Source organism: Dryas octopetala, chromosome 8 (assembly GCF_963921425.1).
Source record: "Dryas octopetala chromosome 8, drDryOcto1.1, whole genome shotgun sequence".
In the NCBI taxonomy this organism is placed as follows: Eukaryota; Viridiplantae; Streptophyta; class Magnoliopsida; order Rosales; family Rosaceae; genus Dryas; species Dryas octopetala.
The window spans coordinates 6,461,953-6,484,408 of NC_141373.1; the positions used below are offsets into that span (position 1 = coordinate 6,461,953).

The 22,456-nt window shown below is 36.3% G+C and overlaps 1 protein-coding gene, 2 non-coding genes and 1 pseudogene across 6 annotated transcripts in view; 3 read left to right on the forward strand and 1 right to left on the reverse strand.

Annotated features, from left to right (window-relative positions):
* Positions 1-1,017: 1,017 nt before the first annotated feature.
* MEE13 (myosin heavy chain-like protein) lies at positions 1,018-8,774 on the forward strand. Of its 3 annotated transcripts, none has more exons than XM_086254886.1 (18): positions 1,018-1,184; positions 1,492-1,567; positions 2,432-2,525; positions 2,681-2,789; positions 2,868-2,906; positions 3,486-3,569; positions 3,696-3,757; positions 4,308-4,410; positions 4,700-4,840; positions 5,277-5,345; positions 5,440-5,496; positions 5,574-5,834; positions 6,178-6,261; positions 6,427-6,537; positions 6,836-6,906; positions 7,390-7,611; positions 7,802-7,895; positions 8,075-8,774. In XM_086254886.1, exons 2-18 carry the CDS (start codon positions 1,507-1,509, stop codon positions 8,375-8,377), a joined length of 1,965 nt encoding a protein of 654 aa, XP_086111012.1. In that variant the 5' UTR covers positions 1,018-1,184; positions 1,492-1,506; the 3' UTR covers positions 8,378-8,774. The 3 variants fall into 3 exon arrangements, with proteins under 3 accessions (XP_086111012.1, XP_086111013.1, XP_086111014.1); XM_086254887.1 differs by having other exon boundaries at positions 7,802-7,989; positions 8,075-8,270; XM_086254888.1 differs by lacking the exons at positions 1,018-1,184; positions 1,492-1,567 and having other exon boundaries at positions 2,456-2,525; positions 2,686-2,789.
* Positions 8,775-9,422: 648 nt separating this feature from the next.
* Positions 9,423-22,456, reverse strand: part of LOC147276573 (LIM domain-containing protein WLIM1-like) — a 15,622-nt pseudogene continuing 2,588 nt past the window's right edge. Inside the window, exons 3-7 of the transcript XR_015123950.1 lie at positions 11,025-11,242; positions 10,464-10,560; positions 10,300-10,346; positions 9,956-10,039; positions 9,423-9,841 (exon numbers count right to left, since the gene is read on the reverse strand). The product of XR_015123950.1 is annotated as an LIM domain-containing protein WLIM1-like (transcript). The remainder of the gene's footprint in view (positions 9,842-9,955; positions 10,040-10,299; positions 10,347-10,463; positions 10,561-11,024; positions 11,243-22,456) is intronic.
* Positions 12,424-12,495, forward strand: TRNAP-UGG (transfer RNA proline (anticodon UGG)). The gene has a single exon. It is a non-coding gene; the product is annotated as a tRNA-Pro (tRNA).
* Positions 18,400-18,471, forward strand: TRNAP-UGG (transfer RNA proline (anticodon UGG)). Its single transcript has one exon. It is a non-coding gene; the product is annotated as a tRNA-Pro (tRNA).

Genomic DNA, 22,456 nt, shown 5'->3' on the forward strand with positions numbered 1-22,456 from the left:
AATTATATAAAACACATTATGTTATAGCCTTATAGGTGGGCAATTACAATCATATTTTTGAATTTTTAAGTGTATATTAATTTATTACAGTGATGCACAAATAACATATAACAAAAAGAAATATATAAATGACTATTAGCTTGGCTTAATTGTCGGATGTAACTAGGGATGACAAAATTTTCTGCCTCCGAAAATCCCCGGGGGGACTCACCCCGATTAAGTGGGTATGATAATACCATCCCCGTCCCCACTCCGCCCTATATATCCGTTTGATAAAAAATATATTATATAATTATATTTTAATTTTTTATCTTAATTATTGTTGTCTTTAAAATTTAATGGTGTTTTTTTTTATGATTTAGTGTTATTGTAATATAATATAATGAATTTTAATGTATTTTATATATACTATATTATATATTTATGTTGATTTGATATATTATTAATATTTTTTTAAAATAATAGAGGTTCCGAATATCCAATAAAGACTCTATTATTTGGCCGAGCAGGTATGATATTGGCAAACCCGACCCATTGCCATCCCTAAATGCATGAGGACAATTAAAATGAATCAAATTACTATTTTTTTTTAAGGATGACCTATATTATGTATGAGTGGTATAACCCACTCATTTGATCTTTGTCTATTGCCTCATAATATTAAACAAAGTGAGAGGCAAATAATCGTGGCCACCATAGGATGAAAGTTTTTTTTGTTTTTTGTTTTTTAAGAAATAAAATAATTAATGTTCTAAAGTATTTTTGAAATATAGTATGGTATGTTGGATTTTTAGATATGAATGCATAGAGTAATTGGGTTTGGGTGTGAAGATGAAATTTTATGGAAGTGAATATAAATCTTTTGGATGCATTCCCCATAAAAAAAAAAAAAAAAAAAATCTTTTGGATGCATCTTAATTAATGTACTACGGTACTGCCCTACTTTAAAAAACAGGTTTAAAGGGGGAAAAAATCTTTAGAAAGGAAAAAAAGCTGTTTCAGGTTCTATACTTCTATCCAATAGAATATTTTGAGTAATAGAAAAAAAGAATATTAGACAATTTTAAAGTTTACAGATTCATTGCAGCAAGCAAAGCAAACAAACTTCTTCTCTGTTTCAACTTTGAACCCTGAATCTGATTTCCTCCTGAAGCTGTTCTCGTTGTTCCTGTAACCTTTTTCAGGTAAGCCAAAACGATAATTCAGTATTCTGAAAATAAAATTATACTGTTTTATACTTTTATACAATTTTTATTGATTCTTTTCTATGATGAAGTAATAATATAAACGAAATTTTGGAGCTTGGTGATTGATTTTGTTAAATTTTGGTTCATGGGGCCTCTTAAAATAGCTAGCTTGTGAAACGTAGTCGTTTCGACCTTGGAATCATGTCCTATGAATGACCGCAATCTGAAAGACAAAAGTTTGCTGATGGGTTGATTATGATAAAGCTTGTTGCTTGGTGCTAATGGGTTTTACGTTGTGATTCAGTTTCTGTTTCAGACAATGGATGAAGATTTAAGCGACAAGGAGTCGTTGTTGGCTCGCATTCAACAGCTGGAACATGGTATGTGCTATTCAATGTGTCTCGGATCTAATGCTTGGTGCTGTCATGCCTTGTATGTTTTGTATGGACTTGATTGGTTATTCAATATAGTAGTATGCAAAATTGGTTTCATAAAAAAAAGAGAGGTTTTACATTGAATTATTTGACTTGAAAGAAGCATAGGATATGGAGTTTAGGGAGTTAATGTTGTGGGTATCAAAAAAGTATGTGGTTCATTTTGATGCGTATTAAAAGGATGACGAATCCATACCAATCCGTGTACGTCAGGATCACAGGTTGGGTCGTTATTGCTAGTACTAGTGGCAAGAACTTTCCTTACATCTTTGAATATGCTTCTGAAAACTTACCCATGTCAAAGTTACGACTTTGGATGTCACTCTTGGTGTTTGATACAAGCATGCGCAGGTTAATGGTAATACTAGTACAACTTATGAAGCACACAGCTTAGTTGTTTCACTACAAAAACCATGCAGAAATCAACCTATGTGGCTGTTAGGAGGTTTCCTGCCCGAAAATTCCAATTTGCTTGAGGGAACTAGGTTATAGTCTAGTAAGGATTCAAATGCAATGAAAATGAAAGCCGGGTGTCTCATCAATCCCATCATGCCCTTTTTGAAACTTGAAGAAACCACATCCCAACTAGTGCTTTAGAGCTAAAAATATGAAGTGAAAAGAATAATCTCTCACCACTCCTGCTCTCATGATAACAAAGCATTTCCTTGCATACCTTATGTTTCTTATTTTAAACTAATCGTTTCAGTTGCTGTACACCATGTTTTTCAGTTTGTGACCCTGAGTTGTATTCTACTGTTAAGTCTATTATTTATGTGTAAGGTATGATATGTAGATTATAATGTTTTGCAGAGCGTGATGAATTATGCAAAGACATTGAACAATTGTGTATGCAGCAAGCTGGACCAAGCTACCTAGTTGTGGCTACTAAGATGCATTTTCAAAGGTATAATTATTTTACCAGTTAATAGGATCAAATTCTTTTCCCTTGCACTTTTTATTGAAGGGTTGGGAAGGGCAATTTGTCACCCATGGCCCATGAGGTGGTATTATGAAGAAAACAATAAATGTGTTTTGCATTAAAATTTAATGCCCTCTTAGGACAGCTGGCTTGGAGCAGGAGATTGAAAACTTGAAAAAGAAGCTAGCTACTTGCACAAGAGATAACATGAATCTCCAAGAGGAGCTTTCAGAGGCTTACAGAGTCAAAGTGAGATCTTTAACATTCTTCTCTCATTACTAGTGTAACTGCTTATACAAGCTAATACGTTTGCTTTTCTATATCCAGAGCCAGTTGGCTGATCTACATAATGCAGAGGTTGCAAAGGTCTCCCTCTCTCTCTCTCTCTCTCTCTCTCCTATTAATGATTTTTTTTTGAATCATCAAAGTAAAAATTAGATGCTTTTGGCAAGATGTAGTTACATGAGAAGCTCTTTTCCATCTTGAACTCAATCCTTCTGATAAACATATTTGTGTGTGTGTGTAAATCTACTCATCAGTGAGTACGAAATCCGTGCTTACTAAATCCAATGGCTGATATTCAAATCCACATACATATATATATATATATATATAAATTCATTTGTGTGGTCATGATCTCCTAATCACCAATGAGTATGAAAATTCATGTCCATCAACCGTTGGATTAAAATCCCACGATTGGCATTCAAATCCCAATAAAAGTGGCTTAATGCTAGTAAATGTCAGTAGTTTGTACTTTGTGGTATTCAGACCAAAAAAAAAGAAAAAAAGAAAAAGAAAAAGAATGTTTGTGGTATTTATATTTTGTGGGTCTTGTTTTGGTCTTCCAAGAAATGGAAGCTTTTCTTGTGTATTTGTGGAATAAATGCAGTTTAATCTCATGGTTGCATACTTCGGTCGGATTTGTTGAATTTCTTTTCCCAGAATGTGGAAGCAGAGAAGCAGCTTAAATTTTTCCAGGGCTGTGTAGCTGCTGCTTTTGCTGAACGAGATCATTCTATAATGGAGGTAATGACAGCCATTGTTGTTTAGTTTAAGCTTATTTTTTGCATGCATAGTACTTAATGAGTGCTTTTCTGGATGAAATACTTCAGAAAGTTAAAAGTTTTGAAGATATTACATGGCTTATTACAGGCTGAGAAGGCAAGGGAAAAAGAGGAGCTCATGTCAAAGAAGTTATGGGATATAGAGAAGAGGTATCTAATAGCTTTTCATGTTGCTTATGGGTGTTTCTTTGCTGCCTGTAAGTCTGTACTGACCACATGAGAGAAAAAGGGGGTGGTGATGAGGTTCTGTATGCTATATTTTAATCAGATAATGTATACTGTTTCCCAGGAAACCAATCCACAACCTAGAAATGCTATACTTCTACTTTCTTTTCAAAGTCACGTGCTGTATGTGTGATAATGTTTGATTTTCATATGTATTCGACTATTTTAGGCACTAATCATATTAGCAGCATGTGGTGCTTTTCTGTTCTATGTTGGCCATTTGCGTTTGCTTTGTTTTTTCTGCCCCACTAACAATTCCAACCCCCCCCCCCCCCCCCCCCCCCAAAAAAAAAACTTCCCTGTCAAGATAGAATTTGTGATTTGGAATTTTTATGAATTTCCCTCAATTCCGGTGTTGTCTTGAGCATCCTATAAAGCCAAGCTAGAAGTTGGATGTGGTTATTTTTTAATGAAGCTATAGTGCATATAATTGTCTACTTCTTTCATAAATCCGTGCATCTTATGTGTGATACAGGTTAGAAGAGCATACTGCAGATTGTTATGAACAGAAGAAACTTAATGATAAACTGCAAACTGATTTAGCAATGCAAGAGGAGCAGATTGAAACTTTTAAGAAGGTGATGACGTCTCTCTCTCTCTCTCTCTCTCTCTCTCTCTCTCTCTCTCATCTCAGTAAGATATCTTTCAACTCATAAATAGTAATTAAAGATCATATTGTATGCTTTTTTAGAGGCTCAGATGTGCTCAAGGTATAGCTAGAACTTATTTTAAAGTAATTGACCATTGTTCTACTTCATATTTATTTCATGATTCATACTGCATATCCTGTTAAGTTTACTCTCAGTTTCCGCTTTTCCTATATTCTATTTTCTCATAGTTCTTAAGGAGATATTATCTTCGTAACAGGTCATTGACAAATTTTATGAGATCCGGCAGCACTCTCCGGAGGGATTTGAGGATACAAGTTGGGACAGAAAATGTGCATGCCTTTTGCATGAACCTGCAGAGTGGTGGAGTTTTAATGATACTTCCACATCTAAATATATTGTAAGCCTGCATAATCCTCTAGGCTCTTGTTTTCTTTTTTCTTTTTCATCATCAAGGGGTAAATGGATATAATTACATCAAAAGCAATATACAGGAGACTGTGCTAGTAGAGACTGTAGATGTAAAGGAGTACGTAAGAATTACCAAATTTCTGACAACTTTGTTATGAGGAACTTGAGAACAAGAAAGCAAGAAAACATAGGCATCTCAAAACAACCAATCCATGAGTATCCATGATGGGAATCATGGCCTACATTCCCTTTTTGGGCATTCACTCCAAACTAGTAATTAGGCTAATTGTTTACTCTCTCAGACTGTATTGACAACATGCTTGAAATTTAATATTTTTTCCTAATCTAGATTGGAGTTTTTGTGCTAGTCATTGGATTAAGATTTTATATCCTATATGCAATTTGAGTAACTTATCCTCAGACAGAGTGCATTAGAAGAAGAGCTCGAGAGGATGAGGAAATCTATAGATAATCTTCAGAACAGGTTACGGATGGTAAGACCTTCTTTGTACATATCAGCTTTTTGTTGCACAGTGAATTTTATTGTAATTCTTTCAAAAATTGATTTTTTTTTTTGGTGGCATGTAGGGTTTGGAAATCGAAAATCATTTAAAGAGGAGAGTTTGTGAATTGGAGAAGAAGAAAGTAAGTACTTGTTTAAAGAAAAAAGTTCAACCTCAATTTCCTTTGCTTACTTTTAAATTGTATGGGCTTACATGCAGATCCTTACAGATGGAATGATAAAAAATGAGATTGCAGAATTACATCATTACCATTCTCAGCTTAGAGTTCACATCATGAATTTACTTAATGACGGAAGTGCTAGTATCAAATCAATAATTGATGCAATAGAGGAAAAGAGTAGGCAAATTGATGTGAGCAGACTAGAAAGGTTGGGTCCTCAGGGGGGTGTAAAGCAAGACGAATATGAAGGTCAAGATGTACATAAAATTACTGATGCTGACCCGCCATTGATATCCAAGGTTTGTTTACTGCAGGCTCATGCTGCATGCTTTCCTCTGTCTCTGTCTGTCTCTGTCTCTCTTTGTCTCTCTAAGGTGTCATCCTGTCTTATATGAACGCTAAAAGACCAAATGAAAGCAAGAAACATACAATAGGAGAATCTAAAATGATATGGCAGGTGTTTTAGCCAAGTTTGACATGGACTCACGACCCACTATTTTTTCTAGCTAAAAGAATAGTAGGCAAAAGAAGCTTGAAGGATGCAATTAATCCCAGATTGCACCTATATTTGCTTGTCCCCTATACTGTTCAACATTAATTCATCATTAAACGTTAATACCAATCATTCTGAACTGGTTGCAGAATAGTGACCCTGGCTTATCAGATTTTATGGCAGTTGGAGAAGGCAATTCATCTGAAGCCCTTGCACAGGCATTGCAAGAGAAGGTTTGTTGCATGAATTTTTTTTTTGGCTGCACATTTCCTCATGTCCCACAATATGCCGTAATTTTTTTTTCCTTAGATTCTGATATTCATTTTTCCAATGACTTTGCAATGAATGGTGCTGATTGGTGGTTACTGTTCTTTTCCTGAACTATGAATATTTTTCAGGTTGCAACGTTATTGCTCTTATCACAGCAGGAAGAAAGACATTTACTGGAAAGAAATGTGAATGGAGCTCTTCAAAGAAAAGTAGAGGAGCTTCAGAGAAACTTACTTCAGGTAATATCTGTGAAGTTCTCATCTTCCAGAGTTATTTCTCCTCTGGTAACTCTGGACCATTTGAAGGTTCATCTGAATAAAATTAAACCGAGTCTGGTCATTAGCTTGGGGTGTTATATGCAATTTATTGGTGAGTCATGAAATTTAATGTGGAGACTGCGAGATATACCATTATTTGCATGAATTCTTTGGTGTCTTTGTTCAAAGATTCATGTTCCTGTTCGACGTGACCTTAAAGTTAAATAATATTGTTATTTGGGTTCAGTGATGAACTGTGCAATTATTCTTTTTGGTTCAGGTTACCAATGAAAAGGTAAAAGCTCTAATGGAGTTCGCACAATTGAAGCAGGATTATCATCAACTCAAAGAGTCAGATTTCTTCTTTGCTTTTGATTTATTTCTTGTTATTTCTGTCACTGCTTTTGATTTATGGTAAACATAAATAGTAAAAATTGTAATTCTGAAAATTCTTTTTTGGAGCTTGAGATGTGCCCATGTGATTTCTATTTTTTTATTTTTATTTTTATTTTTTTTTTATTTTTATGATGGTACGCATGTGAATTAGCAGTCTGACTTTGTCTGGATGCGTTAGGGATTTATTACAGATCCCTGCCCCCAAAACATCCTCTTCTTCCACCCTGATGATTGCACAAACCTATGCTAGGTCCCTTGAACAAATCCCCAAATATTTTACTAGCATGCTAGCTGGCAAAAATGTCTTTGACTGTATAGCTCAGATTGTGGGTGTTATCACTCATCTTCTTTTTTGTTCCGGGAGAAGACTCTTCTCTGTCCTTTTCTAATTTTTTGCTTCGGTAACTTATTGGAAGTACTACTAATGATAATGTGCAGGAGAATTGGTCAGGAGACGAATAGAGAAAGTTTGTTTGCTGAAATTGGGGATAGAAGAGTAACTACTCATGAAAGAGATGGAAGGCTAAAGAGCTTTCTGAAGAAAACATACTTGAACCGTTGGGTTGGTACTCTAGACTTTAGGGGAAATGAAGCTGAAGGTGGCCTAAATATTGAGGGGAATCTATCTGGCAAGATGTCCAATAGCATGGCGTTTGCCAGGTTTGTGTATATAAGAGTACTTTTGAATTCAATGATGCAACACTGTAGATGTGTGGTTCTTGGACATGCAAATGATCCTTTGATTTTGCTCACTGACATATTAGAAGATATGACATCAAATTCCTTTTTCTTCCTCATTTTCATTTATCATATATTTATTTATAAAATAGCATCTTTTGTGTTTTCTCAGAATGAAAATTGAAATTGCAACCCTAAGGGAAAGCATGGGAAGTATGGAGCATCTGACTACTACAGTTCACAGGCTTCGTCTATCTCTTTTAAAGGTCCAATGGAAGTTTAAGATGTTCTTGTTTGTTATATGGTGCAAAACTTTCGTTATAGAATATTTCTTCAGGCAATTGCTAGCACTGAAACACTGTAAGCTTGGCCATTTTAGCAGTATTCCTTTTGTCTACAGTACGAAGCTAATGCATTTGTGTTTCTGCTTTAATCTACTGTGTAGGCCAAAGAGTCAGTGACTTCAGGGGATACAACAGTTACTATCGTGTCACACGCTCTCAATGACATTATTAACGAGGCAACACTAGTGAAGACTGCACTTGGCAGCTCCCTACCAATTAGTTGGTCAGCAGACGCAGATGTTGAATTGAATGATCATAGTGTCAGCAACGAACCTGGTAATGTTTATGGGGAGCCCAGCCATGAGAAGATAGATTCTGTTTATGCTGCAGGATTTGAGATGGTGGAGCTCCTGATTCTTGCAGCGCAGATATTGAAGGACAACACCAGCAAAAGTGGTTCCTGAGAGCTACAGTCAAGTGATCCACAGTTAGTTTGGTAATGGTTCCAGATGATTTCGATGCCAGCATAACTGGTACCTTTGAACAATGCTAAATGGCTATAAAAAGAGTGGGATAGAATGATATGATTCTTTGCGAAGTAGAAAATATTTGCAGCACAAGGAGAGGTGAAAATGAAACTCCCACAGTAAACGAAGGCTGAGTACAGGTTCATGCAGTGCAGGGGTTGGAAATACAAATGTGTTGAGCATGTGTCACTTGTAAATACCAATGTGAGCATATCTGCCACTTGTAAATTAAATCAAATACCACTCACTTAACTTAAACCTCAAAACGTCATTTAGATACTGAATCTTTATTTAGTTATGGTTAATATGAGTTTTATTGTTATTTTGTATTTAATTGATTAATATTTCTATTGTGTTTGGTTAAGAGTGTTTATTTGAACTCAATTATTTTGTATGTTATTCTTGATCCAATTTCTTTTATTTTTTATTATTATTTTTTACATTTATACTCGCAGAAAGCTGTAATTTATTCTTGTAATTTCTTTTGTTTTGACAACCATACATCTTTAAAGCCCAATGTCTTAGTTTAAAACCTCTTTAACTTTAATACTAATATAAATGAAATATTTAGTCGTGTAAATGCGACTCATAAGAAAAGAAAAAAAAAACTTGATCATCGCATTTTATTTTGGTTCCTCCAAACACAAATTTCTGGTTTTGCTATTGCAAATGTGAGTGAGAATAAAGACAGGTATTGATACTGAGGATATTGTAGAGAAATCCATCTTTTCTGTTTGTTCTTTTCCCAAGCAGTGATGATTTAGAAAAATGCTAAGGAGAACACATTTTCCAACTATATTAGCTGGGGATATGGTGTGACAATTGATGTGTAAGTTGCTATATCATATGATTTCTGTTGGCATGCATGCCTTCCTCAAATGAATATAGTGAATGAACATCACTAGGAACTGCTTAAAAAATTTAACATGTGACCCAACAACACAAGGGAAAGTAGAAGAAACTCAAACAAAAAGAGACGATGGATGTTTCAAAGGCTGCAGAAAAACCTTCATATATCAAGCAGATACATCATGACCAGAAACAAAAACAGATCTTTGTCTTAAAAGTGGACAACCATTTTAAGACACATGATCATCAACAACTCAAAAGGTGGAAATTACACAACTAAGCAAGAGAAATCATGATTAGAGCTTAATTTGCATGCCAGTGGATTATGATTCAGCAGCAATCTCCAGAAGTGACATTCTCACTCATTGAATGCTTTTGTTCGCGTTCATTCTCAAGCTGGCTGTAATTTCCTTTTTCCTTGAAGAGTTGGATGTGGTGGTGCTTACAATAGAGCTTCCCTTCATGTGCAATGTAGTTAGATGGGCTTATGGTGCAACCTCCATGGGTGCACTTGAAGCAACTCCTGTGGTATGCAGTCCCATTGACCGAGACCTTAATTTGAAAACATTAGCATAATTCAGTTAATTAGATTACCTGTTTAATTTGTTCAGTGAATATTAAACTATATATATTCCAATATAATATGTGATATTCTGTGGATGTTACCTTCTCAATTGGATAAACAGTCTTTTGACAGCCCACACATTTATCTCTGGTACCAACAAACATGTTTGAGACTAACTTGGCATTCTGCAACAGCCCAATATTCTAATTACATGTCTTGAAACCAATAACATAAATGGTGGAAATTACATGAAGAACTCTTGAATTTATATCAACAAATTGAGAATTCAGAAGCAGATAATTAATTCATCCCAATGAAGAAGATGTTATATAACCCATGCCAACTCGGATCCAATATATACCCACAATATATATCATGGGCTGAAAGTTGAAAACTTGTATTCTTAAAGCATTTTACTACCTCAGAAAAAAGAGAGATAATTTACCTCCTTTTCAGAAGTAGGTTTTTCTGGTTTAGCGACTTTGGGTGTCCCTGAAAGAAAATTGACAAAGAAAAGCTAAGTGAGTATTTTAGAACAAAAAAAAAGAAGGTGATTACATGAGTAGTGCAAAAGAATTCACAAGTTGTTTCTTGGTTCTTAGTTCTTACCTTCAAAACTCTTATCCAGGCTGCCAGTTCGCTTGAAGAGTTGATCATAGTGAGGTCTGCAGTAGAGGACCCCCTCGAATGAACAGTAGTGGCTGAGCTGCAAATGGAGAAAACAGAATATAAATGCTGAATTTTCCTTAAGTTCACAGGGTTTTTGCTTTGGTGAACTATTGGATATATCCTAGAAACTTAAGCTATTAGGAAATAGATCGATCAATAATGCATACCGAGCTAATATCCGCCCTCACACACAATCTCATTATGCACATAAAAAGGCATAGATATGCAAACAAAGAGTTATAATTACAATACGAACCAACAGATCAACAAGAAAAGTGGGGAATGTGGATCGAAAGATTTCGAATGAATTCAGGATCTGTAATAAACAAGAGCTCCGATACCATGTTACCATGTTAGACTCTAATGATTTAGCTTGAAAGAAAACAATATATATCAAGCTAACAATGCGTGCATGCACACTCTACTTTTCGAGACTTAAAAAACATGCATGGAAAATATGCACAATGTGAGTCATGTGTTAGTTAATTAATTATAATATACCTTGAGGGTACCCCTGCAGTGGTGGCATCGGAAGCAGGCCTTGTGGAAAACTCTGGAGTCGGCTGCCAACCTATCAACCAGATACACAGTCTTGTCGCAGGCAGTGCACTTTTGTGTGGTTCCTGCAAACGAAGCCATGCCTTCCTTTACAGTTTCCACACCACACCAACCCTCAAAAACGAACCAACAACACCAAGATCACAGATACACCTGCAGCACTTTATAATTCTATCCTTAATCAATTTTTTCGTCAATCCCTCTCATCTCTTTTTATATCTCCTTCTTTGTTAAAAACTACAGAAGAAAATTAGGCCACCACATGAAAAAGTGGAGGCTGAGAGAGACTTGCGGGTCACCCCAAAGCAAATTCATAGATGAAAAGATGGGCATGCTGGCCAGTTGGCAATCATTTTTTCCGAACTTAAAGCAATTCCATCCCATCATCAATAGCCCGCCTTTAATTTCCAACCTTTTGCAAGATATGTTTTTCACTATTTTCATTTATTAATTTTGAGATTTTTGTTTATAAATTTTTTAATTAATCTTACACATGCATAGTACCATGTCAACGTCCAGAGTGACATAGACAAAGTGAAACAAGAAGGTAGGTCCTAAGTTCAATTCTCCTCGTAACCTATGGTACGACTTGTTGAACGCCCAAGATATATATTGTAATTAAAGTAGCCATACTAATTATGATGTGGTTGCCCTTTTTATGCTTTTCCTTTTTGGTTTAAATTCAATTTTTATGAATGATGATCGGCAATTACCATGAACAGTGATCATGGGTCCAAAACTTGTATGAAAGCTTATAATGTAAATGGACTAAAATAGTGGATTGTGGATACACTGTTGCCCTGTTGCAGATATTTTAGGTAGACCTCCAAATAATGTTTTTTCTTTTTCCAAAGGTGGTGGACCTAAAACTTCTTGATTAGCAGAGTTTCATCATGAAGTTCCTAGCTGGATTCCTAATGGGTTTCTTTCTCTCCTATGTATAATTACATCTTCTATTTATTTTTTCCCCAATTAATGATTGACGTGAACCATTGAGCTGTACATGAATTGGCCCAATATCACAGGTGTAACATAATTAGGCAGCGAGAATCCCTAATCTTATAATTTGGTCCCCACCCCATTTTCTTTACAAAAGGACTTGTAAGTCTTGTGTGATGAAGTACATGTTTGGTCAACTTGGGCTATGTATGTGCGAATAAATTATGCCATTATGGTGTGCAGCTGTGCTAGATAATAGTTAGGAATGGGCCTAAACTCATCCCAAGTTGACCCCAGTTGTGTCATAGTTTCTTTCTTTTGGTGCAGGACTTGAATTCAATGCAACAAAAGACCTATTCACATTAGAATAATTAGCAAATGGACGCAGTGATTAACATTGTGAGGGCATTTGGTCTAGTGGTATGATTCTCGCTTTGGGTGCGAGAGGTCCCGAGTTCGATTCTCGGAATGCCCCATTTAGGCTGACTTTTTTTTTTTTTTTTTTTTCCTTCTTCCTATTCCATTTGAGCTAGAAGAGGAATACTATTGCACCCACATAACATACCTTGTCTCTTTGATTGCTAAACAAGAACTTGAGCAGAGTGAAAATTCAATAACACATCACACAGAGGAGCCAAGTTACTTACTTACTTCCCAAACATCTATTGCAAACAAATTAACCAGCTCAAGGCATAGAGACTCGGATAATATTAGGAACAGAAGTTACTCAAATCACTCAATCAGCTAAACCCAACAAAAATATGAACAGAAATTATATCAGAGATGGTCAGTAAATGCAACTAGGAAATGTGATCCATATAACTCTTCTTGGTTTGGATGCAAAAGATGACAAGAGTTTGATTACTGAAATGCCCTTGATGGGTTAGTCCGGTGGTATGATTTTCTTTTTGGAATTCGACCAAAAAAAAAAAAAAAAAGATTTTCTTTTTGGAATGGCCCCACTTCTAAGTTCTAACTTCTAACATTTTACACCCATATCAACATATATCAACTGAAAACATCAATTTAGTTCTCTAGACAAGTTGTTTTTGACAACAGTTTTCAAGCTAGCTTCAATAAATATTACCAAGCCAGTATTAAACCTGTAAACTAGAGAAACCCACTTGAAAATTATAATCACTCAAAGTAGCAGTATGCCATTTGGTAATTTATGTAGACTTCCAGGACCAAAGAGTATAAATTTATACTTGAAGCTAATTAACATGAAGTCCCTAGGGTATATTTTTTACCAAGCTTTTTGCATTTCAGTATACCCAACTCACTACCCAGTGAAAGAAATTCAGGGCAAAACTACATTAAAGGTCAGAAACTGTAGAAAATGTAAACACAGTTTGTGTATTGATTGTATTGATTGATTACAAGGGAACCAGACTAAATACATGAAGATACATGAAGACACAGCAGGTAACGGGAAAAAAGGGAAGCCCATACTTAAGGCCAGCCCATACTTAAAGCCATACAGCTATGACTGATTTACAACTATACAGCTATGACTGATTGTCAATACAAACAGTAGAACACAACTACCTAACCAGTACAGTAAGGTACCTTCCAATACTCCCCCTCAAGCGGGATCAAGTATATTGATTGATCCAAGCTTGGAAAGAAGTCGTTGAAACTGAGATGAGGCTAAAGACTTTGTGAAGATATCTGCCAGCTGATCATGACTGCGAGTATAAGCAGTTTGAATTATTTTTGATTGAACCTGCTCACGAACATAGTGACAGTCAACTTCAATGTGCTTTGTTCTTTCATGGAACACTGGATTGGAAGCAATGTGCATAGCTGCTTGATTGTCACAATAGAGATACATAGGCTGAGACTCTAGGAACCCCAAATCAGAAAGGAGACCTTTTAGCCATATAAGTTCACAGGCAGTGGAAGCCATCGCCCTGTACTCAGCTTCAGCACTTGAGCGAGCAATGACATTTTGCTTCTTGCTTTTCCAAGTGACAAGGTTTCCTCCAACGAAAGTGCAGTAGCCTGTGGTTGATTTTCTATCAAGATGGTTCCCTGCCCAATCAGCATCAGTGAAACCCATAATTTGAGTGTGACCATTTCTCTTCAAGAGAATTCCTCGCCCAATAGAACCCTTGAGATACCTGAGAATTCTTTTGACAGTCTGTAAGTGTCTCACAGTGGGGGCATGCATAAATTGACTTACGAGGCTCACTGCATATGTAATATCAGGTCTTGTAATAGTCAAATAAATAAGCTTGCCAACTAATCTTTGATAATAACTGATGTCGCTGACTGGCTGTCCTTCCAAGGTTAACTTTAGCTTACTGTCAAGAGGAGTTCTAACTGGTTTGCTATCCATCATCTCAGCTTCTTGAAGCAGATCAATGATATATTTCCTTTGATTCAAAAACAATCCCTTACTAGATGCTGCCATCTCAATCCCAAGAAAATACTTCAACACTCCTAAGTCTTTAATTGCAAACTTTTGATGAAGAGAATGCTTAAGAGTGACAATTTCATCAACATTATCACCTGTGATGATAAGATCATCTACATAGATGAGAACAACCAATCTTCCAGCTGTGCCATTACGAACAAAGAGAGATGAATCAGCATTGCTTCTTTTGAAACCAACAACTTCTAGGACTGAGCTTAACTTAGCATACCAGGCACGAGGAGATTGTTTCAATCCATAAATGGACTTGTGGAGTTTGCACACCATGGTAGAATCAGTTTCTTGTGGATGACCAGGAGGAAGTTGCATGTATACTTCTTCTTCCAGATCCCCTTGCAAAAACGCATTTTTTACATCCATTTGATACAAGGGCCACTTATGATTAACAGCAATAGACAAGAGAGCCCTCACTGTGTTCATTTTGGCAACTGGAGCAAATGTCTCCTTATAATCAACTCCAAATGTTTGAGTAAAACCGCGAGCCACCAATCTTGCCTTGTGTCTTTCAATCGAACCATCAGAGTTAAACTTTATTTTATAAACCCACTTGCTGCCGACCACCTTTTTTCCTTTTGGAAGACTGACAATACTCCAAGTTTTATTTGCATCTAATGCTTGTAGTTCTTCTTGCATAGCGTTTCGCCATACATCTTGAAGTTTAGCCTCGTGAAAGTTTTTTGGCTCACTTTCATTTGATATCTTACTAAGGAAAGCTGCATGAGAGGATGACACTTTGCTGTAATTTATGAAATTAGCAACTGGATACCTGGCAGTGTAAGTCACATACTCTTGCATCCTCAATGGTGGACGTCGATCACGAGGAGGATTTCTTCTAGGTGGAGCTGAAGGTATGTCAGATTCAGCAACTTCAGTTGAGATGGAGGCGTCATTGGTTTGCACTTGTGCATCTGAAGCTTCTACCTCTTCTTCAGCTATCAGATCATCATTGTTAGGAACAGAGACATTGGTATTGATAGACACTGAAGGAAAATCATCATGGCTTGCAGCTGGATTTGGCAAAGGGAAAAAATCAAAGAAATTCTCCCCCTGAATGGTTGACTCTGATGGCTTGTTGAAATATGGTGTGGTTTCATCAAACCTGACATCTCTTGAAACAAGAAGCTTCCTAGTACTGGGATTGTAGCATTTGTATCCCTTTTGAGTTGAAGAATACCCCATAAAAACACACTTAACAGACTTAGGATCCAGCTTGTCTCGGTGAAGTGCTTGTATGTGAACAAAACATGTACATCCAAAAATCCTTAGATGAGACAGATTGACTTTCCCACCCTTCATGACCTCATAAGGTGTTTTTGACTGCAGAACACGACTTGGCAGTCTGTTTATGAGATAGGTGGCAGTAAGTACCCCTTGAGACCAAAATTTTTTTGGAACATTCATTTGGAACATAAGGGCTCTGGTTTTTTCAAGTAGATCCCTATTTTTCCTCTCAGCTATCCCATTTTGTTGGGGGGTACCTACACAACTTGTTTGATGCATAATGCCATGTGTGCTCAGGTATTGTGACATGATATTGGACATGTATTCAGTGCCATTATCTGATCTTAGAGTATGAATTTGAGATGAGAATTGATTCATGACAATATTATGAAAATCTTTGAAAACAGTCATAACTTCACTTTTGAATTTCAATAGATACAACCAGGTGATTCTAGAAAAATCATCAACAAAAGTCACAAAATACTTGTAACCATCAAAGGATTCTAGAGGTGCAGGACCCCAAACATCAGAGTGTACAACTTCAAAAAGTTTACTAGCTCTAGACATAGAAGAATCAAAAGGAAGTCTAGCAAATTTGGACAAATGACAAGTTTCACAGTTGAGAGATGTTTTACATAAACTGGGAAATAAAGTGGACAAAACAGGTTTAGATGGATGTGCTAGACGTTGATGCCACAACTGATGATCTTGAGCTAAACTGGAACTGACTTGAAACCCTTTTGGAGCTTTAAAATCTTTTGACAAGTAATACAATCCATTTAGGTAGAAACCTTCACCAATCAGCTTCTTGGTGACTAGATCCTGAAAAACAACATTATGAGGAGAGAAAAATTGCAAGGCAATTTAGAGAGTTTGTAATTTTTCCAACAGACAGCAGTTGAAAGGGAAAAGATGGAACATATAAAGCTGTGGACTCAACATTTTCAGAGATAAGTTTTATCTTCCCTCGACCTATAACTGGAACATCTCTACCATTGGCAACAGAAACTTGAGATGGTTGGGATAATGTCTCAAAATCATATAAATTTGTGGTTTGATTTGTCATGTGATCAGTGGCACCTGAATCTATAATCCAAAAATCATGCATGAGACTAACATTAAGAGCAGTTGAGAAAGCATTCAAGATACCTGGAATCTCATCATGAGATATACCTTCAGCTTCTGCTAAGAATCCTGTAAATTTACCAAGAAGTGCAGTGGAATTGTCATTATTCATGCAAGCACCAGTCATCCCTTCAATTTTAGAATCTCCTTTTTTCTTTTGTTGGAGATAAGCTGCAAACTCATTGATTAAGGTAGCAGGGTTTGCAGTGAAATTTAACAGTCCATCAGTAGAAATAGCAGCAGCATGATTTGCTTTGTGAATGTGATTTTGAGGACCTTTCTGGAAACCTTTATAGTCTTTTGAAAACTTGGGTTTCAATTCAGGATGTAGATTCCAGCATCGATCTTTTACATGGCCAACAGAGTTACAATATGTGCATTTCAGATCTGGTCTTTTGCCTCTGTACACCTTGTCTTCAGGCTGCTTGGTGTTGATCAAAAATGCTCTAGCTTCAGAGACACTGGCCCTGGTTTCCATATTCATAACCTTTTTACGCACCTCTTCACGCTGAATAGTAGTGCAGACATTTGAAAGTGATGGAAGATCAGTGCTCATCAAGATGTGACTGCGAAGATCCTCATATTCAGAACCTAAGCTTGCCAATAGTTGAAAAATCTTATCTTCTTCACCTCTTTTTAACAACTCAGTTGAATCAGCAGTGTGTGGTCGATACATATCAAGCTCGTTCCACATACTTTTCATGCTACCAAGATGCTGGACAAAAGATTTTCCTGCTTGTTGGAGACGAGCAATATCCCTCTTAAGCTGAAATACACGAGCTGAGTTGTTTTGATTACCATACATTTCTTTAACTGCTTCCCAGAGATGACGAGATGACTCAGAGAAACTGAAAATTTCAGCAACCTTGGATTCCATGGAGTTGAGAAGCCATGACATCACAAGTTGATCCTTACACAACCAGACTTCATATAAAGGAGAAGAAGTTTCAGGAACCTTTAAATTTCCATTGACATACCCAAGCTTGGACCTTCCTCCAAGAGCAAGAGTAATAGCTCTGGACCATGGAAGATAGTTGAATTCATTCAGCAGCACAGAACATAATCGCTGGTTTGGGTTGACATCAGCTTCATGAACACTTGTAGAAGGAACGAGAGAGATCTCGGCCTCAGAACCGAAGGGATTACCCTCTGCCTCTGCCATTCAAGAATAGAATGAAGAGAGGAAAAAGAAACAAGGACAGGCCTATTATGGATCAGGCTCTGATACCATGTAGAAAATGTAAACACAGTTTGTGTATTGATTGTATTGATTGATTACAAGGGAACCAGACTAAATACATGAAGATACATGAAGACACAGCAGGTAACGGGAAAAAAGGGAAGCCCATACTTAAGGCCAGCCCATACTTAAAGCCATACAGCTATGACTGATTTACAACTATACAGCTATGACTGATTGTCAATACAAACAGTAGAACACAACTACCTAACCAGTACAGTAAGGTACCTTCCAATAGAAACATATACCACAAGAACATATAATAGAAAACAAAAGCAACTTGATCAATGGGAAAACAAAAGAAAACCCAATCAATTATGGTAATTATTCATTACACATGCAAATCATCATCGTGAGGGCATTTGGTCTAGTGGTATGATTCTCGCTTTGGGTGCGAGAGGTCCCGAGTTCGATTCTCGGAATGCCCCACTTGGTTTTATTTTTTTTTAATCCTATTTAATTTAATTTCAGCCCCAAAACATACCTTTGTCTCTTTGTTTGCTGAACAAGAACTCGACCAGAGTGACCAGAAATAACCTGAGTGAAAATTCCGTAACACATGAAACAGAGGACTCAAAAAACTTTCTTTTAGGAATACTTTAAAACAACTTCATGTTGCTATTGCAAATTGTATCATACAAAATAATTAACCAACTAAAGACAGAGAGAATCAGATAATATTAGAAAACCCAAATACAAGCCAACATTTCTTACTTAGCCAAAGCCAAGTTTGCAATTTGCAGACGAGAATCGGACATGGGAGCTTGGTGGTGGGTTTTGAGCCAAAAAGAGTTTAACCCGGCTGTCCATATATTCAATGTCTTGATGTATCATGTGTGGACCAACTACCAACCTCTGTCGTCCTCTGCTTTATATTTTCGCAAGCCCGTTGGTGGTCTTCTCTCTCGGACCCTTGAATTTATCGCCTAGAATTTCCTAGATTATTAATTTGTGGGAAATGGCAATTTAACTAATTATTATTATTTTGATAATTTCGCAATCTATCTTATTTAAGTGGCTTATTTTTATTTATTTTTTCTAGGAGTAGGATTAGGAGTGTATTTTTTTGACAATTTTATAGAAATCTTAGGTTCGAATTATTCTTAGATAAACATAAAAGAAAAATAAAAAATTAGCATACCACGTTATCTATTTTATCAACATTGTCACTCATCCATTTTGTTCTTTTTGTAAAAGGAAAACGCATCCCAAGTCAATGTAGAAATCAGATATTTGTCCGATAGAAACAAAATAGAGAACAAATCAACTGATTTAAGTGGGTAGTCACTAGTCAGCAAGTCGGTTACTTTTCATAAAGGTTTATTTGTTCATTGGTTGATTACTTGATTGTATAATTTGTATTACATTAATATTTATAATAAATTATTCATAAACATATATTTTGAAAGATTTTTAATTACAAATCTAACCAATTAAAAAATTAAATTTAAATCCAATCTGTCCGTGTATGCGCGGATGAAGATGAAAAATGCACTATTGATCGCTTTGCAAGGTACCAAGGATGCCGAGCGCTCGGTGGATGCAACATCTGCAATTGTATCTGCCCATTTTAAACTTGCAGATACATCTTTTTAGCTTGTAAATGGTTTCTTTAGATTGTAGATGCATTTACCGAACGCTCGACAAGTGCTTAATTTTCTTTTTCATTTTGAGTTTCTAATTAAAGCACCTTAATATTTAAGTTAAGAGGATCTTACACTAAGCAATTGCGCTTTGAATAAGGTCTAGTTCTTAAAACAAAAGAAAGTACAAGAATTGCAGTTTTTTCGTAAGTGTAAATGTGGGAAAAAGAAATTATATAAAAAAACTTGGGTCAAGAATAAGATATAAAACAATAGAGTTCAAATAAATCCATGCTTAACAAAAAAAAAAAAACAAAAGCAATATTAATCAATTAAATACAAAATAAAATTAAACTCGTATTACCCAAAACCATAATAATAAAATATTCAATGATGTTGTGACATTTGAATTAGATGGTATTTGATTTAATTTACAAGTGACACATAATAGAAGACAGACGACGATGGTCAGATATTAACAAACCCAATTAGGCAAACAGAAAAGGTCACTTCAAAACAAATTAAAATCCACACTCCTAAGAAATGGAACAATGTAATATTGAGAGTACGAACACAAAAAACTCAATTTTTTGATTTCGAATGCTTTACAAGCCAATCAATTACTGTATCAACGTTGGTGGAGTTCTTGCAAGAAATCATGAAGCAACAAACTTCCCTATCAGTAATGGACTTCAGCTCCCTGCACAGCAGAAAACAGTCCATAAATACACTTCATATATAAAAAATGAACACAAACATGAATCTGTTCACGAAATTTAGACAAAGACTCTCCACTTACATTTGTTCTGTCAAATCCTGCTTAGACAAGGCTTCCTCTTTGTCAATCTTGTTACCTAGTACCAGCAAGGGAATACCATTTAGAGATGGCTTACTCAACAAGTCATGAAGCTCTCTTCTCAAGACAGACAAGTTATCATAATCAGCGGCATCCACGACATAACTGCAGCATACATGCAAAAATCAGGAAAATAAGTGAGTACAGAAATATAACACAGCATACTGGTGACCTATAATATCATAAACCAACAGGCTGACATACAAAGCATCACTCTAAATTCCACTTATATAACTTGATGTTTGTATATACTAAAAAGCTGCCGAATATTGTAGAAAAAGTTTATGTAAATGACTCAATGGTAAAAGGTAATAAACTTCATTTGAATGATCTACACATTTGCCTACATAACATACTGATAAAAGAGTCAAAGACATACACAATAGAAGAAACTGCACGACAGTATCTTTCCCACATACTTCGAAACCTTGGTTGACCTCCAAGATCCCACAACTTTATTGTGACATTCCCTTTTGTGACTTCCCTCATATTGAATCCAACCTGTAGACGAAATAAGATACCTTGTGTAAGATATCTATAGAAAAAATTACCACAAAAGATAACCGCGGCAATACAAATGACAAGTTCTGAAGAAGAAAAACATTTCCTAGAGACAAATTTAAACATGCATAATGAACTATTGAGGAAGATGACATACCGTGGAGATCATGTCTTTGCTATATCCACCAGTCTTAAGAATAAGATCAGGAAAAAAGTAAGCCATTGGCATCAAATCAGAATAGGGGGAAAAGAACATACAAAACATATTACACGACAAACAATATATTCACTTACTGCAATAACATTTACAAGTGATGTTTTCCCAGCATTTTGAAGGCCTATCAAAGAGCCTGATGTGACCGAAAGTAACTCTCCATCACTCTCTTCTTTGGTGACTGTACTAGCTGAACCTGAGTCTCTTTCCATCTTAGCCTTCCTATCTTTCCAAGTCTTGCAGTTTTTCTTCCAATGATCCATCGAACCGCACACGAAGCAACCTTCTTTTGGTTTTCCCTTGGATTTTGATCTACCTTTGTTGCTGTTTTTCTCTCCCTTCTTGTTTGACCGACCCCTCTCATTTTCCTTGGCATAAAACCCTTGTGTCTGAGAGCCGTCGGTTAAGTCATCTAGCTTGGAATATGACTGAAGAGCTTGCACAACATCATCAAGCTTCAGAGTCTCCTTTCCAAACATTAGGGTTGTTCGGAAGTGCTTGAATGATGGTGGTAGAGATCGCAGCAATATGATCGCCTTGTCATCATCTTTATAGACTTCTTCTACCTTGGTGAGATTAGCTAAGCAATTCTGAAATTTGCATATATGATCAGCTACATCTCCACCTTTTTCTAGTCGAAGTCCGAACAGTTCATCCTTTAGAAAGAGCTTATTAGACACAGTTTTGCCCATATAAACACTCTCCAACTTTTCCCAAGCTTCTTTTGCTGTCATCGCCTCTGTGATGTGAGATCTCACTGATCTTGTGAGATGAATCTCAATTGAACTCTTGGCCTTCTTGAGAATCTTGTTCCATAGACTTTCTTGCGTAGTTGCAGGCCTCGCATCAAGTAGCGCATCATCAAGATCCTGCTGAACCAAAACGTTCCTCATCATCCATTGCCAATCGGTAAAATCCTCCTTGCCATCATATGGCTTCAAAGCAGGCCTTATATCCCCTAAGTCCATGCTTCGATTACCTCCTCTAGACATCGCGGACACCTATTAGCCAACCTGGCTCTGATACCAATTGTAGTGAAAAAACACCTTCCAGCCTTGTCTTAGATGTATTCTAGAGTTAGAATAATTAGCACACAATATATATAGCAGCAAAAGTAAACACAAAGAACACCAAGATTTGTTCTCGAGGTTCGGCTAACTTTGCCTACGTCCCTGTGTGATCCTTTGAGAATCACAGCTGCACTATGATTAGAAAAGAGTTACAAGAGTGTGTTGAAATAACCCTAGAACTAACCCAAC

Excerpts from the sequence above, each read along its gene's own strand:
- MEE13 (XM_086254886.1), top strand. The coding sequence starts at position 1,507 with ATGGATGAAGATTTAAGCGACAAGGAGTCGTTGTTGGCTCGCATTCAA. Across the intron at positions 3,570-3,695 it reads GAGATCATTCTATAATGGAG|GCTGAGAAGGCAAGGGAAAA; the intron begins GTAATGACAGCC and ends GGCTTATTACAG. Across the intron at positions 4,411-4,699 it reads AGATTGAAACTTTTAAGAAG|GTCATTGACAAATTTTATGA; the intron begins GTGATGACGTCT and ends TCTTCGTAACAG.